At 35.8% G+C, this 17627-nt stretch overlaps 1 protein-coding gene across 1 annotated transcript; it reads left to right on the forward strand.

Moving 5' to 3' along the window:
• Nucleotides 1–2555: 2555 nt before the first annotated feature.
• On the forward strand, nt 2556–16678 carry LOC306862962 (RNA-binding region-containing protein 3-like; the record flags this gene model as incomplete). Its single annotated transcript, XM_079406080.1, is given in 17 exon segments — nt 2556–2666; nt 2668–2712; nt 2811–2858; nt 2948–3057; nt 3926–4015; nt 5736–5847; nt 6461–6529; nt 6755–6897; nt 8074–8199; nt 8330–8484; nt 13002–13169; nt 13507–13601; nt 14698–14768; nt 14928–15060; nt 15219–15291; nt 15734–15780; nt 15974–16678. Coding segments are annotated over 15 exon segments (1545 nt in total). The 3' UTR covers nt 15288–15291; nt 15734–15780; nt 15974–16678.
• Between the last annotated feature and the right edge of the window lie 949 nt (nt 16679–17627).

The raw sequence follows: 17627 nt of genomic DNA on the forward strand, positions 1-17627 counted from the left end.
GACATGCACATTAGTCACCACCATCAAACAATGACCGACATGCTTCTAGACAGTTCACAGTACTGTCTGACCATGAGTAGTCAGCATGAAAGCTGATTTATGCTTCACAAGGCAATGCTGATGGGGCACATGCCTTTCTTTTTTGACACGTTTCTGTCACTTGTGGGCCAGCTGACAGGGTGGTCAGAGGCAGGCAGCCCCCTTCCCCACTCTCTCCAGGCTCGGACTGTTCGGTCAGGGATTATACCTTCCGCTCCTCCCTTCACCTGTGAAATTTCAGAGCCAGCCAGGCTGAAAGGGGGCATTGTTCCCCCTGTAAGGAATGCCCATGTTGTCTGCAATGAAAAAACTTCATTTGCACTGGAATTTGGAGGCTGTCTGACAATAGTGAGGACAATCTCCAAGTTAAGTTGGCCCATAAACCGGGGTCAGTCCTCTGTGATTGTTCCCAGAGTATGAAAGTGAACTCATAAAGGCTGTCATCGGGTTTGATATTATGCTCTAATGAAGTTACTTTTCATATCTCAAAGAAATTCAAAGCTAATAGCCAATATGCCATGGACTGAAATTCAGCAAATCATTTGTATTTGTAAGGCACAATGGGGACAACCAATCCAGATCTGCAACCGCTAGCCCACTCTAAGCAAACATAAACTGTTGCCAACTTTCAAGCTCACTGGATATGCCTTTTTAAAAAAAAAAAAAAATGTGAAACAGGGGTGTCATGGAGAAAAATCCTGAATAAGTGGGACTCAGGACACAGAGGGGCAGTATGGTATAACTGGGAAGGAGGAAGGGAGGCCATAATTTGGCTTGGTCAAATGCCAGCCGTACACACATTTGTCTGATTTCCACATACCACGAGCTTTACAGAGAAAAACCAATAGAGTCAAGACATTAACAATTATAAAGTTAAATTTGTGTTTGGCACACTGACACAAATACACTTTCACCAAGTTTAACCATTTCACCCGATTAACTACATTACTGTAAGAAAGAAAATGGGAATAAATAATACATGGCAACTTTTTTATATTTATTATTATATTATTAATAATTAGAGCTGTAATTATTATTTTCAACTACTACTATTTTTAAATAGTATTTTTTTTATTACTACAATTTTTAGAAAATTATTAAAATATAAATAAAACAGCTTGCTTAAAGTTAAAAGCCTCTTTACTGGCTAAACATTGAAAAAAAACTTGTCTAAAATGCTGATACTGATTAATTTAGTTAACAACAGTGCCATCTCCTGGCAGGAAAAATTTTTTTTTCTGAATTTGGACCGTTTGTGATTGATGTGCATTGCGAACCAATCGGTGATGTGAATGACCCACATTCAACCAATCAGGTATCAGATTTCCTCATTAGACACGCCCACAAACTTTGTGCGGAAGAACATTTTAACCGGGTAGGTTTGTCTCACATCTCTCATAAACATTCACATGTCTCAGTTATTATCTTTATAGTAGTCTATATTTCTATAGTAGCGCAATGTTTATTTATTGTTGTTATATTTTAACTTTAAGCTCCTTTGTCCCCGAGTTTTGAGCTGCTGAAGCTAATGATTTGTGAGGCTCGCTTCAGAACAAAACTTCGAGACTTGCATGTGCATTTGCTAATTTTTAACCTGTTTACTTACTAACAAAGTCTTAAACCTGTTACTCCTTAAATGCAAATCCAAAGTGTCCTTCTGTGTTAGATAAGGACCAGATATGGTGCTGCGTTAGTCCTCTTTATCCTGAGCAGATAATGTGTTTCCAACTTCATCCCCCTGAGCAACACTAGATGCTTAAATTCAGTTCCGGACAGATGCGCTGCAGTTTTAATAACATCATGAAAAATTATACTCTATTATAGCACTGCATTAAGCCATGCAGTTTATTTAATTAAAAAAAAAAAAAATTAATAATGAGAGTAATATCTGCAAAGGGGAATTTTATGAAACTTTTGAAATCCGTTATGTCACATTTCCCACAAGTTCTCATTAATGCTGAAACACGTCATTAGTTTTACTACTGTAATGCAAAATAATAATAACTTATTATTTTACAGTGTAATGGTAAGATATTATTCAATTTAGCTGTGTTTTTGTATTTGTCTTGGGAGGAATGATATATTTATTGTTGCATTGCAGTAATGGGAATTTGGTTGGAAGGAGATATATAAACACCATAAATAATGACAAATATGTAAATAATATGTAAATAATAAATTTAGTCAAATATGTTGCAGTTATTAGTGAGATTTGCTAATATATGTCAAAGTGCTTGTCTTTGTTTTAGTTTATTTTGATATTGGGGACATATAAAATTTGTTAAATTATTAAACATTTAAAACATTAATTTGATGTGCAATGTTAAGGAAAGCTTTGTGGACAATAAATCAGAATGAAAGTTTACCTGTAAATTTGAATTAATAATGCAGCAAGTCTTTTTATAACAAAAACAAACCCTCAGCTCATCTTAAGTTTCCACATGTTATTTGCATCATGAATAGATGAGTTACTGATCGATTTAATTGTTTGTCTTTTAATGGCAGAGGCATGAATCATGGCAGAGGCAGACGAGGCAGACGTTCAAACAAAGAAAAGCAAAACCCTCATCGTACGACATCTGCCCAGAGAACTCAACAGAGATGAAAAGGAGGATCTCCTGAAATATTTTCTGTGCTTCATCTGTCAAAGTGCTGTCAGAGAAGGGACCCCTAGTAAGTTGCAAGATTTGCAAGTATGAAAGCTGCAAATTGCTGTGGGTAAATGATGGAGTGAATAAATACAGCTGACCTAATTGTGTTGTCATCTGCAGAAACATAGGGCATTTGCAACTTTCAGGAGTGAGACCTCAGCCTCTAAGGTAAAACTAAAATACACATGCTTCTCTTGTGGTTTAAGAGCCGGTTTGGACATATGCTAGTAAACCGGATTGTTTCTTTCCACCCACAGGCACTGAACAGACTTCATCAGCTGAGAATCCTGAGTCACACACTAGTGGTTGAGTTTGCGAAAGATCAAGACCATGCCACTGTTTTGAAAGACCCACCAGTGTCTAAGAGGTAAATGGCAAAAATCAATAATAATCGACTTTCAGCTATTTCTGTTCCTTCCCTTCAAATATAAGCTGTCATACATTGATTATGTTCACAAAAATGATATACATAAATACACATAATTTCCTTCCTGACAAAGTCAATTTGCCTCTTATAAAGTTTTATTAAAAGTTAGTTTACTTGCCATGGTGATAAAATTGTCAGTTTATTTGAGATAAAATATGAGACTTATGATGTGTAATGAAAAATAGGATCAACTATCAATTGTAAACAGTAAATTCCTGTTGTGAATAATTTCTACTCTAAAAGAAACTGGTGTGGAGCAAATTTTTTTAGTAAATTTTACAATTATGAAAACAGTAAGAAACACGTTGAATTAAACATGAATTTTTTTTTCCTTAAAATAAGTCCTCCAGTAATCTTGGTTTTATTTACAACTTTGAAAAATCATTTTTACAGTGTAATCAAGCTTTAATTTGGTCAGATTATGCAAAATAGTGTGAAAATATCATTTAATCGTGTATCTGGGATATATTAGATACTAGCTATGAAATTAGCCTTAACAAGACAAAGTAGTCATTTTATACCAAAAAATAAAAAATGTAGTTTCCAACACATAATCATATTAAACACAGTACATAATTTGAGATAAGGTGTACCTTTTTATGAAGAATGACCTAACTCTCATATGACGTAAGTACATATTAAGTTTTTAGTTCGAAAGTAGACAATTTATTTACAATTAGTAGACAAATTAAACTAGTGTTTGAAGAAAGTGTTTTAAGAGTTCATAGGGCCAAAGATGCCCATAATTGAATAAACACCCTTATATTTCTTTACTAATAATAACTCATCTATTTTTCTTATGTTTCAGTGGTGCTGCTGCCCAATCTGAGAAGGGGAAGAAAGAAAAACAACAAAACAACATTCCTCTGGTGGATAACAGCATTGCTCCCAGTCTGGGGTAGGTGTGCACATACATCTGTGTTTTTTGATCAGTACATTGACTTCCTCTGCATGAGCCATCTCATCGTGCCACTGTGTTTTATGATGTCACTGGAGATTTGAGACAGGCTAAGGCTCCCGGTTGACATCCCACACCTGGTGTCAGTAGTTCAGGTCCTGGTAACACAGTAGGAAGTGCCCACAGCGAACAGAGAAAGATGGAGGGAGGAAGTTGAGTCACCATCCGTGGCTGTCACCATCCGTCTCATGTCCAATTACAGGCCCATGTCTCAGAGTGTCTGTTCTGCGGTGACAGCCCGTCTGCTCTTGCCATGTGGTGGCACCAGGTGGCCTTTGATAAAGAGACCGTGGGCTAAGATATAATTTTGCACGAGGAGCCCGCACCTCACCTTCACTTAACGAGCGGAGCCGTGACAGATTTTTATTTAATTCCACCAGAGCTGCTCGTGCACAGAGCGGGGTCGCCTGATAAGCATGTCTTTCAGTGGTGTGATGCTCAGAATGAAGTGCAGACCGTTTCGATGATAGAATACGCAATCAAATTCAACTTGAAAGAGTCTCTTGACATTCAAAGCGTTTGGTTTGCAAGAGTAGTCCATGCAACATAAGGAGCATAAAATGCATAAGCTGGATCTTGGAGTAGGGAGTTGTGGGTAACACGTACCTTTTATTTATTTATATATATATATATATATATATATATATATATATATATATATATATATATATATATATATATATATGTTTACCACTTTTAAAGCTCTTTTTTAAAGCTATTTTATATACATATATGTGTGTGTGTGTGTGTGTGTGTATATATAGATATACAGTCATGGCCAAATATATCAGCACCCTTGGTAAATATGATCAAAGAAGGCTGTGAAAATTAATCTGCATTGTTAATCCTTTTGATCTTTTATTAAAAAAATTCGCAAAAATCTCTCTCTCTCTCTCTCTCTCTATATATATATATATAGAGAGAGAGAGAGAGATTTTTTTGAATTTTTTAAACATTTTCCCTTAAAAGAACATTAATTTATCTAAAATATAATTGATCTGTTTTTAAATATATATATATATATATATATATATAATTAAAAACAGATCAATTATATTTTAGATAAATTAATGTTCTTTTATAACTAATGAGAGACACTTAAATTGTCATTGTTATTATAATAATTATTATTAAATGAGTTATTAGATTTTAACAATTATTATTAAAATTTTCATAAAATCCTGGTCTTACTGTGTCAAAATAGCAAAACATCACTAAACTAGTCTATTGATGTCTTTATGAAATATTAAAAGCACATTGTTGCATAGTTTTCCCTGTATTGGAAATTTCTCATTTTTTTGTAGAGAAATTAATATTTAAAAATTGCCAGTTAGATTGTTGTGTGTATGTTTATGTGTTGACGTTTTGTGCAAGTTATATACTGCTCTTTATTTTTATAATCAAAAATAATAAAATATAAAATGTTTTTGTGGTGTAGAGTGAACTACTGAAGAGTAGCTGCTCTCCCATTCCCAAACGCAGTTGTGTTTTGCAGGCGTGGGCATTTATGAAACAGCCAAATGTTTGTACCTCGCTCTTATATTTATGCTTCACCATTATGTGCATGCATTTTGACACGGGTAGCATTTCTGGAAATGTTTCCCTGTCTCCTCTCCGAGACTAACGGCTGGCAATTTTTCATTTTTCTTTCTTCCTGCAGGTTGAAATTTCAAACAAATCCAACGCTGAAATATTTATACCCTCCTCCTTCAAGTGGAATTTTGACAAACATTGTACACACTCTTCTGAGCGTGCCCAAGTTCTACGTTCAAGTGAGTAGAGGCTACAAAGATTTTTTCCTTATCTTTTTTTGTTGTTTTATTTATCAGTTCATGTTGGGAATGTGTAAACACGTGCATCTGTAGGCTTACCTCTTGCGTATCAGTATATGTTTCCTATTTTCAGGTTTTTAGTTCATATCAGGTAAACAAAACAGAAAAACGTTCATTCTCAGCTCTCTCAGACTGGCACTAATGTGATTTTATTCCAAATCAAGTCCAGTCTCTAAAACATCAAACCACAATATTTGCATGGAATTATTCTGATGGTATTAATATCGCGCTCATGTGGGAGGGATGAGTGATGTATTTAACATTTTCCCTTAAGCTACACCGCACCGTTTTGTAAAACACCAAGGAGCCTTTATAATTTCCCAGGCTGCCTTTTGGTGGCGCTAGATTTCTGAGAAACAGGCTGGCGCTTTAAACACATTAAATCTGTTGCTCAGAGCTTCGTTTCAGAGCCTAAATATATTCCCACACAGCAATCTGGGTTACATATGGAGCCAGGGTCACAATTAATGTTTGTGTCCAAGAAATACACAGTACCAGGTGTGTGGAAACACACATACTCTTTTCTTCATCAAGTGAACAAGTTCCTCCACAGGTTCTTCACTTGATGAATAAGATGAACCTTCCCTGCCCGTTTGGACCAGTGACGGCTCCTCCGCCAATGGTGAGTTGGTTATGCGCTTTTGCAATGTTTATCTTAACTCAAACAATCAGGGCAGCATGATGACGAATGTATTATATGAATCACATCTTGGATTCAGCCTCATCCCCAATGCTTTGCTTTTTACTGAATCCCATCAATATAAGTGCTCTGCTAATACTGATGAGCTATACGGCTGTGCGAAGGAGCTCTTGAGAAGCTGTAACCCACTCATCTGCACCGTTTCAGTTTGAGATGCCTCCAGGCCCAATGCCGCCCATGCCCCCACCATTCCCCCCAGAGAACCCTCCTCTCCCGGAGCACGAGGAGGGGGCGTCGGGCAGTGAAGAAGAATCTGAGTATGAAAGTGGAGATGAGGAGGACAAGGAGAGGTAGCTGATTTTCCACCTTTCTATTTTGTCTACAAGCTGTTGAAGTAGTTTGACGTTAGTAGGTAACTATTATTAGGCAGTGTGTGCAAGCAAGTTGTTCACAATTGTTTTAAAAATTGATAATAAGAAGTTTTTCTGGAGCATTAAATCAGTAAATTACAATGATTTCTGAAGGATCATGTGACATTGAAGACTTTTCATCACAGGAATATATTACATTTTAAAATATATTTAAAAAGAAATCAGGTATTTATAATTGTAATAATATTTCAGAGTATCACTGGTTTTATTGTTTTTTTTTATTATCAAATAAATGCAGCCTTGGTGGGTCTTTTTTTTTTTTAGGGTATTTTAACTATAACTATCTCATTATAAAATGTATAATTTAACCAGGGACATTTTATAATGAGATAGTTATAGTTAAAATACCCTAAAAAAAAAAAAAGATTATAAAATGTATAATTTAACCAGGGACATTTTTTTTTAACACAAAACGGTGAGGATTTTTGAATGAATGTACAGTACAGCAGATAAGACAATCTTTTTTCATATGACCAATAACCATTAAATAATCAATAAAGATAATTACAATTTTGTATAAATAAAAAAAAATAAAAAAAATAAATACACTAAAAATAAAAAATAAATGTTTTAAAGTTGCTTAAAGTTTAAGCATCACACAACATTATAAAATATTGCTAAAGATTATATTTAACAGTGTTATTAAATTATTAGTGTTTTTTAAAAAGAATTTTAAGTGGTTGTTAGACAATTATCTTATCTGTATGTAAAAAATAAGATAAATGAGCATAGATAATTATAGTATCTCTAATATCAGCCAATACTGATGAATAAATCAATTTTCTGGCCTTACAATACTTTACAGGGATATTTCTCCTCCAGACAGATTATTATTAACCATTTTTGTATCTTCCACTTGCCTAAAACGTGAATGCAATCTCTTGTCCAATATCTAAAAATAACTGGTAGTATTTTTAACTATGCATCACCAGCATTGGCACGTTTTCTCATTGACAGATTGTCAGCCTCTAGAATGGAAGCAGCTGAAAGTTGTAAAATGTTCGGTTTGTTTGTTTTGTTCCCCTGTTTTGCCTTGCGTTCAAAAGCCATACATGTTTAATAGCTTCTCACTTCTTCTCTCTGCTTTCTACAAAGGATGATCAGACTGATGGGGCTTGTTAACCAGCCATGTAAAAGACCGTTGAGAACAAAGACTTCTTCCAAGAGAAAGAAACCCAAACTAAAAGACCTCCTGTTTATTCCCAAACCAGATTCCCACGGGTAAACTCTCAGCTGCTTTTCACTCAACCACAAGCTTCTTTATCATTAATTAAGTAAAACTAAACTGCACCTTTTAGTTTCAAATGACCACCTTCAGCAATACAAAAAGATAGCTCAGTGTATCTCACAGCCCCTCAGGCCCAGTACTGCAGCCATCAGACGTGTTCGAGCAACCTCAGACGCTTGGACAGAAAAAGATTGAGTTCCATATATCGGCTGAGGTGTCCACCATCCTCAAGGGTCCCAGACAGAATCAGGAACCGCAATACGCAGATGCAACTGAAGGTAAGACTTCACGCCCCCCGCCACTCCTTCCACATCATCCATTTATCTATACGCCTGCATCACCGAATGCGCCCCAGGTTCAGTCATCCATCTTGAGCGGACCTGCTCAATTAACACAGCAATTAGCCCTGAGAATAGTGACTCAGCTGGAGAGAAGATTTTATGTATCGGGCTGTCAGCAGGCCGAGCTGCTCTCGCCACGAGGCGTTGAGACCCTCCCCTGCGTCAGGATAACCCTGAAACTTTATTTGGGAATCAGAAATGATGGAATGATCAAACTAAAACAAACACACACAAATCTTTTCAGAGCACTGTAAAATTTAAAAAACGGCAGATGTGGTTGCCAGATATTTACCTTAAAAAATACCGTAGCAACATTTCAGGTTTTATGAATTGAAATTAAGGAAATTAATGGAAACCTGTATAAACTGATATAATGTTAAAGGGGTCATATGCCATTGGTAAAAAATAACAATATTTTGTGTATTTGGTGTAATGCAATGTGTTTATGTGGTTTAAAGTAAAAAAAAAAAAAAACACATTATTTTCCACATACTGTACATTATTGTTACTCCTATATGCCCCGCCTTTTTTAGCGATTTTTACAAAGCTCATCGTTCTGAGAAGCGAGTCCGGCTCTTATTAGCCAGCTATTCAGTGCATTGTGATTGGCCGAATACCTCAAGCGTGTGACGGAAATGTTATGCCCCTCACATTGTGATGAAGTATCATAACGCCGATGAGACTAAAACAATAAAACCCATTACAAACTAAGCATTTGTTGCATCCAGTGGGGACATAATTACTGATTATAATGACTTATACTGTCTCTTTACGCATCGCGTTGCATCGCGCCGCGTAAACATTACCATGTCTGTATTTGTAATCGGAGAAACGACAAACAACAAGAGCTACTCTACAATGCTCAAAACTCGCTTGAATCGTCAGTAGCAGAAATGTACTTACAGGCTGTGAGTCAGAAGCACCAGACTGTCCTTGCAAAGTTGGAATGGCCCCACTTTATAGAAACAGCCTTTGAGCAAGCCAGCATTGTAGGCTACTCTCCTGCCAGGTTCAGGAAATAGTCCTCCGTAAAATGTGCTGCACACACTCGAATATTTGCGTTGTATTGCTCTGGAACAATGTTGTAAATACTGATTCAACAACTTAACTACTTATTTCTACTTGTGTCCTCTTTTGGAATCCCAAACAAAGTAGTTTCACTTTCACAACGAAACACAGCGTCTCTACGACATGGCGCCGGCGGCAGAAACAATAATACAGCGAGAATAAAAATCACGCCGTCTTTCATTGCGTATACATTTGGGCAGTGTTATGAAAATCTCCCCACATCGTGATGTAGCCGTGGGGGCGTGTTTGAATGAGCTGTTTTAGGGGGGCGTGGACAAGTCCTTAAGTTTTATAAAGAATATCTCTTTGGTTTTGAGACTTTAGTCTTTGCAACTTCAGGGATCTTATCTATGCACAAACAGCTTGTAACACTCCAAAGAGAAAGGAAGACTTGAAATCGCATCATATGACCCCTTTAATATACCAATCTACTAAAATTCTAAATCTGTTTTGTACCTTTATAGTATACCAACAACCAGCAAAACACAGGTAGTGAATAAAGCCACATGCAGAATCATACATCATCATACATCATACATCATACATCATCATAGCTTTTACACAAGCTGAGGTCAATACATAATCATAATCATCATTCATTATCATCACATAATTAATTTAATAAGATTTTGCCTAAGAAGCTAAGAAGAAAGTGATTTCAACGAAAAAGCGTCAGATAGTTTTACACAAAACATTCTGGGAACTTGTTCTTTTTCACTTCCAAAAATTGGAAATTTAACAGTATTTTACTTTACAAATAAATTAAATTACGTTTTTATACAGTTTTCACTGTATATTAGGGCTGTGAAATCGCTTAGTCATGATTAATTGCATCCAAAAAAAAATAAGTTTGTGTTTACATACTATGTTTGTGTGTATATTTATATACAGTTGTGTGAAAAAGTGTTGGCCCCTTCCTGTTTTTTTTATTTTTTAGCATGTTTTTATGAAAGGAAAACAAAATCCAAACCCACATGGCCCTGTGTGAAAAAGTGTTTGCCCCCCCCCCCCCCCCCCCTTTAAAACATAACTGTTTGTTTATCACACCTGAGTTCAGTTTCTCTAGCCACACCCAGGCCTGATTACTGCCACACCAGTTCGCAATCAAGAAATCACTTAAATAGGACCTGCCTGACAAAGTGAAGTAGACCAAAAGATCCTCAAAAGCTACACATCATGTTGAGATCCAAAGAAATTCAGGAACAAATGAGAAACAAAGTAATTGAGATCTATCAGTCTGGAAAAGGTTATAAAGCCATTTCTAAAGCTTTGGGACTCCAGCGAACCACAGTGAGGGCCATTATCCACAAATGGAGAAAACATGGAACAGTGGTGAACCTTCCCAGGAGTGGCCGGCCAACCAAAATTATCCCTAAGAGCACAGTGACGACTCATCCAAGAGGTCACAAAAGACCCCACAACAACATCTAAAGAACTGCAGGCCTCACTTGCCTCAGTTAAGGTCAGTGTTCATGACTCCACCATAAGAAAGAGACTGGACAAAAATGGCCTGCATGGAAGAGTTCCAAGACGAAAACCGCTGCTGAGCAAAAAGAACATAAAGGCTCGTCTCAGTTTTGCCAGAAAACATCTTGATGATTTCCAAGACTTTTGGGAAAATACTCTGTGGACTGACGAGACAACAGTTGAACTTTTTGGAAGGTGTGTGTCCCATTACATCTGGCGTAAAAGTAACTCCGCATTTCAGAAAAAGAACATCATACCAACAGTAAAATATTGTGGTGGTAGTGTGATGGTCTGGGGCTGTTTTGCTGCTTCAGGACCTGGAAGACTTGCTGTGATAAATGGAACCATGAATTCAGCTGTCTACCAAAAAACCCTGAAGGACAATGTCCGGCCATCTGTTCGTGACCTCAAGCTGAAGCGAACATGGGTTCTGCAGCAGGACAATGATCCAAAACACACCAGCAAATCCACCTCTGAATGGCTGAAGAAAAACAAAATGAAGACTTTGGAGTGGCCTAATCAAAGTCCTGACCTGAATCCTATTGAGATGCTGTGGCATGACCTTAAAAAGGCGGTTCATGCTCGATAACCCTCCAATGTGGCTGAATCACAACAATTCTGCCAAGATGAGTGGGCCAATATTCCTCCACAGCGCTGTAACAGACTCATTGCAAGTTATTGCAAACGCTTGATTGCAGTTGTTGCTGCTAAGGGTGGCCCAACCAGTTATTAGGTTTAGGGGGCAAGCACTTTTTCACACAGGGCCATGTGGGTTTGGATTTTGTTTTCCCTTCATAATAAAAAACTTCATTCAAAAACGGCATGTTGTGTTTACTTGTGTTATCTTTTATTCATATTTAAATTTGTTTGATGATCTGAAAAATTAAAGTGTGACAAACATGCAAAAAAATAAAAAAAATCAGGAAAGGGGCCAACACTTTTTCACACCACTGTAGACCTATAAATATGCACAGTGCACACTTTCATTTTGGATGTGATTAATTGCCCTACTGTTTATAGTAAGGGACCTTGCTGTTAGCCATTTAACAGTTTTTTACTGTAACATTTTACAGGCTTTTACTGTTAAAGTTACAATAATTCCTTACAGTGTGCAGTTTTGTCAAAGGAATTTTTAGCAAAAAAAGTTGTCCTCTGCGGTCAAATTTAGATACACAGTCTTTTGTTTACCTTATCTTCCTGTTTGTTTTCCATTAATATCTATGACCTAAAACCGAGACGGAAAACCTATCAAAGTCAAAGACAAACAGCTTTCCTAACCTTTTTTAAAAAGAAAAGAGCACAGGGATGGTAGTTATTTCCATTATGCTCGTGTTTAGCTGATGATAAACAATATGTTTAAATGACGACAAACGTCAAAGGAATCCACCTCTCTGAGGGAAACTTATCAGCACTTCTTGCTCTAGTACACATTAGGCACTAGATCTGTCAGACAAGTTTCCCGAGGATTTGTGTAGCCTCGCTGCTTCCCATAATTCCTCATACGCGTTTGCTTACGGCTTACTGCCAACTGCCAGGTGACATCTCCTACTGTGCTATGAAAGAACCTGAAAGAAAACCCCACAGAGCGCGACCCCACGCAAACACACCAGTGTCACCCTCAGAGATTAATACACTCGCCTGATTCTTTTTCCTCTGGCATGGATTTTCCATTTTATCTGTTTTTACTTTCATTTTGCTATTGATTGCAGGAATTGTTTTTGCTTTTGCTTGTGTGCGACAAGAAAACAATCCCGCGTTTGTTTTGAATAGTCAAGGCTTGTCATTTTGATACATGTTCACACAAGACTTCGGTGTCATTGTTGAAATTTGCAACAGGCAGCCTGTCTCAGGCAGATTGAAATTGAGCACCGTTACAGTTCAAAGCACGCTCTAATTATGTTTATGCAACTTATTCCTAGACACGGCAGAGATGGAGGTTTCTGTTCAGGACACTGCAGAAGGGTTTGGGAAAATCTACCCAAGCACTCAGGTCCCCAGACACGAGGAAGAGAGGGAGGAAGAGGAGGACATCCCCTCGGAGTTCATCTCTAGGAGAGAGTTAGAGAGAGGGAGACTCTCCAGAGATGGTGAAACACTCACTCAAATTGTGCACGCATACTCCTTTGTTCTTTGTAGTACACAACATCAAATAGAATTGAGAAGCTCTAGTAAAGAATTTACCTTCGAGTGTTTGCAAGAAACATGCAGCGATCTTTAAAGAGGAAATTAATATTTGATATGAAGCACACCAGGCTGTCGTCATATGAATGTTTGCATGTTTCAGATGTTTGCGAGTGATTGCTTAATGTATTTATTTTATATCAGTCGTTCCTAAACGTATGTTGGACAGCTTTATCTCTCAGATTTAATGATTGTGTGCATTTGTTTTATTGATTTATTTTTTATTGACTCATACATTTATAGAGATGAAGAAAATGACTGTGTTTAAAAATTACGAACCTGGAGAGCCAACCTGCAGACTTTATGCTAAGAATGTTGCAAAGCAAGTTGAAGAAAAAGTAAGTGTCTGCTACCGACAAAAAAAATCAATAAAAAATTTAAACTAAATAGTTGAATATTAAAACTAAATGCTCAATATCATTAATTCATTAAATGGATGAATTAGACTAGACAGTTACTATGTAACTGGATAATTACTTTTTTATTTTGCATTGATATTTTATTTATTTATTGTAAAAACAAATATAGTATTTTAATATCAGTGTATGAGTTGGACTGAACAATTATTGGATAACAAACTTTATGGAAAAAATATTTTATTTTATTTTTAATGTATTATATATTTTATGTATTTATTTATTAATTTATTTTATGGTTAAGACCTTTGAATAACTAGACAATTTATGGATTAAATTACTTGTTTTGGAAATAATTTTTTATTTTGATAATTCATTTATTTTAATAATGTAATATTTTAATATTAGTGGATAAGCTGTTTTTTATTTACGGATAAATATTAAGGTATATAATATATTATAGTGCAATATTATTATTTTTAATATAATTTAATTGATTATTAATTAGTATTATTAATAATAATAATAGTAAAATTGTATTATTATTATTATTATATGTTTTGTACATATATTTTCTTGGACTGGACAATTTGTAATATAATTTATAAAAATGTATAACTGGATCATTTATCATTTTTAATTAATTTATTGTTTTTATTATTATTACTATATGTTCTATACATTTATTTTCTTGAACTGGACAATTTGTAATAAAAGTTATAATAATTTATAACTGGATAATGTTTAGTTAATTATTAATTATTATTATTATTTTTACACATGTTTTTATAAATTTATTTTCTTGGACTGGACAAGTTCTGGATAACCAGATAATTTATTAATGTATGAATAAATATTTGTCAGTTTTGTTAATTGGCCAAGTGGGTATGCAAATAATTGCATTGGAGAAATATTACCCTTTATGACTAGTTTTTACAGTATATACTTTTGTATTCCACATATAGCAAATTCTTGAGATTGCATAACATTCCCTTCAGAGTGTGGTCTAGAAGAGCCTGAGAGCTCTCAGTTCTCACTTTATTACCAGCTACATAACCCCGCTCAATCTTTTCCGCAGGATCTGAAGTTCATCTACGGCCGGTATATCAACATCTCCTCAGAGGAGGAGAGAAACATGGAAGCACCATTGTGTCATGCCTCAGGCCCTTGTCTGGGGCCTCAACTCCGCGAATCACAATCAAAGCCAATGAAAAGAAAACACCACTCCTCTTTTTCTCAGGAGTGGTGAATAAAGGTGAGTTCTTCATGAACATGTGCTGCTGTATAAAGTGTGTTTGTTCCCGTCAGGTTTGATATTGTTTTGATGAAAGAGGGGAGGATGAAAGGTCAGGCCTTCATTGGGCTCCCCAGCGAGAGAAGCGCAGAGAAGGCCTTAAAGGAAACCAATGGATATGTTCTCAACGACAAACCTCTTGTGGTGGTATCCTTTGTTTTTCAGTCAATTTGGCATTAACTTTCTGACAAAATGTTTTGTCTTTCTTTTTCCAACAAAAACAGTGTTTTTGCTTGTTACACCTAGAATTTATTATTACAAGTGCTTTACTGTCAAACAAAATCACGCCTTAACTTAAACTCCAGCAATTCGCCCGATCTGCAAAACCTAAACAGGAATCTGCGGACCCAAAGAAAGGAGGGAAAAAACACTGAACCGGTGGGTTAAAAGACCAACACTTTTTGTATTTATGTATATATTTTTTATAGTTATGTCTGTTGAAGTGGGTGGGGGACTAATGTGCTGATTATTTTTATGATAAATTATTATAACTGGTTTGGATTTTTGATAGTCTCTTTATTTTGAAGCTTGAAGATTTATTTTTGTATTTTTTTTTTGTGTCCAGATAAATTTTAACCCAGCATTTCTATTTGTTTAAGATGATGTTGATGTACTATCATGAGCCTACAGGAGCTCCATCTTTACTTCATATCCTTTAAAATATCCTTTAAAAGAGTTATTTGAATTGCTTGCTTTGATGATGAAATATAGGCAATAACTTTCTTCCAAATGTCAAGTAACATTTTTTATGTTTATTAACAATATATATATTACACATAAAGCTTGTTATTAATATTTTTTCCCTCCAATTTTATTGCAGAATGTTGCTGTTGAGTTCTGTTGGACTGAAGTTCATCATCGATTGATGTAATATTTTTTTATTATTATATTTGATTTTGTTGATATGTCTTACAATACAAAAAAATAAAAGGAAATAATACTTTCATCTGGATCTTCATTGAAACTGCTGGCCAATTTCCAGCCCCTCTCATAACAATATTGTTTATAGATACTTTTCTTTGCAATATTGTTATTAATCTGGGTTGTTTGTGCGCTCAAGGTTGCCAAAGGTCGGATCCTGATGTTTAATGGTACCAGTATTGTTCTGCACGCACAACATGTGCCTTTGATGTGAAGGAGAATAAATTTAGAAGTCGCTATCAGTCAGCCGGCTCATCTTCCAGCAGCACAGCAACAGATGGTGCTGTCAATACAGCAGAGCTCAGACAAACACAAACAATACACAAGAAGGACTGTGGACCGACTCGAAGATTAGCTGTTATTTGTTCACTGTACTTTTGTCTGAGATCTAAGACTCTCAAGACGCATTGTGCCAGGTTTGATTTCAGGGACGCCAAATGCTTTTGCTTTTCATGATCAATTCATGATGCTCAATCATGATCTGTCTTGACATTGTATATTAAGCATGAATGAGATTTGAGATTTTACTATGTTTTGCAACATTTTGGTCACACAAAGAAACCATTACTGTCCCATGTTTTTTTTTTTGTAAGTGCGAGATCAACTGATTAGGGGTTCAACATAAACCACAGGTCAAAATATATATTAAACAGTAATATTGAGAAATATTACAATTTAGAATATATTTTAATTTAAAATCTAATTTCTTATTTGATTTGTTGATGAATAGAAAGTTCAAAAGAATCTTTAACATTTATTTGAAATATAAATATTTTTTGACATTATAAATGTCTTCACATCAATTTATTGCTTCCGTGTTGAATAAAAGCATGAATTATTTTTTTACATTTCTTTCTGTATTATTTAACAAAAAAAATGTAAACCTTGCTTACCCCAAACTTTTGAATGGTAGCGGATCATGGTTTCCACAAAAACATTAAGCAACAAGAAACTGTTTTCAACATTGATAATGATAGTAACAAATACTTTCTGAAGAATCATGTGACATTTTAGACTGGAGTAATGACTGCTGATATTCAGCTTTGCCATTGCAGGAATAAATTAGATTTCAGAATAAATTCAAATAGAAAACAGTTCTTTTAAACTGCAATAATATTCCACAATTTTATTATTTTCACAGTATTTTCGATCTATTAAATGCAGCCTTGGTGAGCAAAAGGTCTTTCAAAAACATGAAGAAATCTTTTTACCGGTTGTGTGTAGAATATTGTGATGGGTCATACAAGGCCCATCTGATATTCAAATACTCTTTATTGCTTTGCATAGAGGAGAAAAAAAATCCAGTTTCCATCAGTGTCCAATGGCATTCCCAACTACGGCCCTTTTATCACTTTTGAAATTATACCTGATAAATGTCTTGGTAATTCTCAATATTTCCACGGCGGCTGGTGCATTTGTCATCATTGAAGTCAGTGGCAGAGTATCTCACAGATGGGAACTCCTCACGGGTGGCATTGAAGTACGAGCCGCAGGTCGAGTGCCTCCTCTCCTCTCCGCCCGACACACATGTGTGATTGATGACAACGTCTGTGTAGATCTTCACCTGCAGGAGCCGCATCGGTTCATTACCATGAGCCCACAGCACAACACTGCCTACCAGGACACATCAAAGGACATGGCTGTGCTTTCCTATATACAGTGTGAACGCAATGAGGGTATCAAAGGGCTTTGGAGCTCTAATACAAGGAGAACATTTTTAATGAGATCTGCATTTAGATGTATTTAATTCAGTCAGGGACATCACTTGGACAGGACAACTGCATGGGAACATT

This window comes from Barbus barbus (assembly GCF_936440315.1).
Source record: "Barbus barbus genome assembly, chromosome: 44".
Taxonomy (NCBI): Eukaryota; Metazoa; Chordata; class Actinopteri; order Cypriniformes; family Cyprinidae; genus Barbus; species Barbus barbus.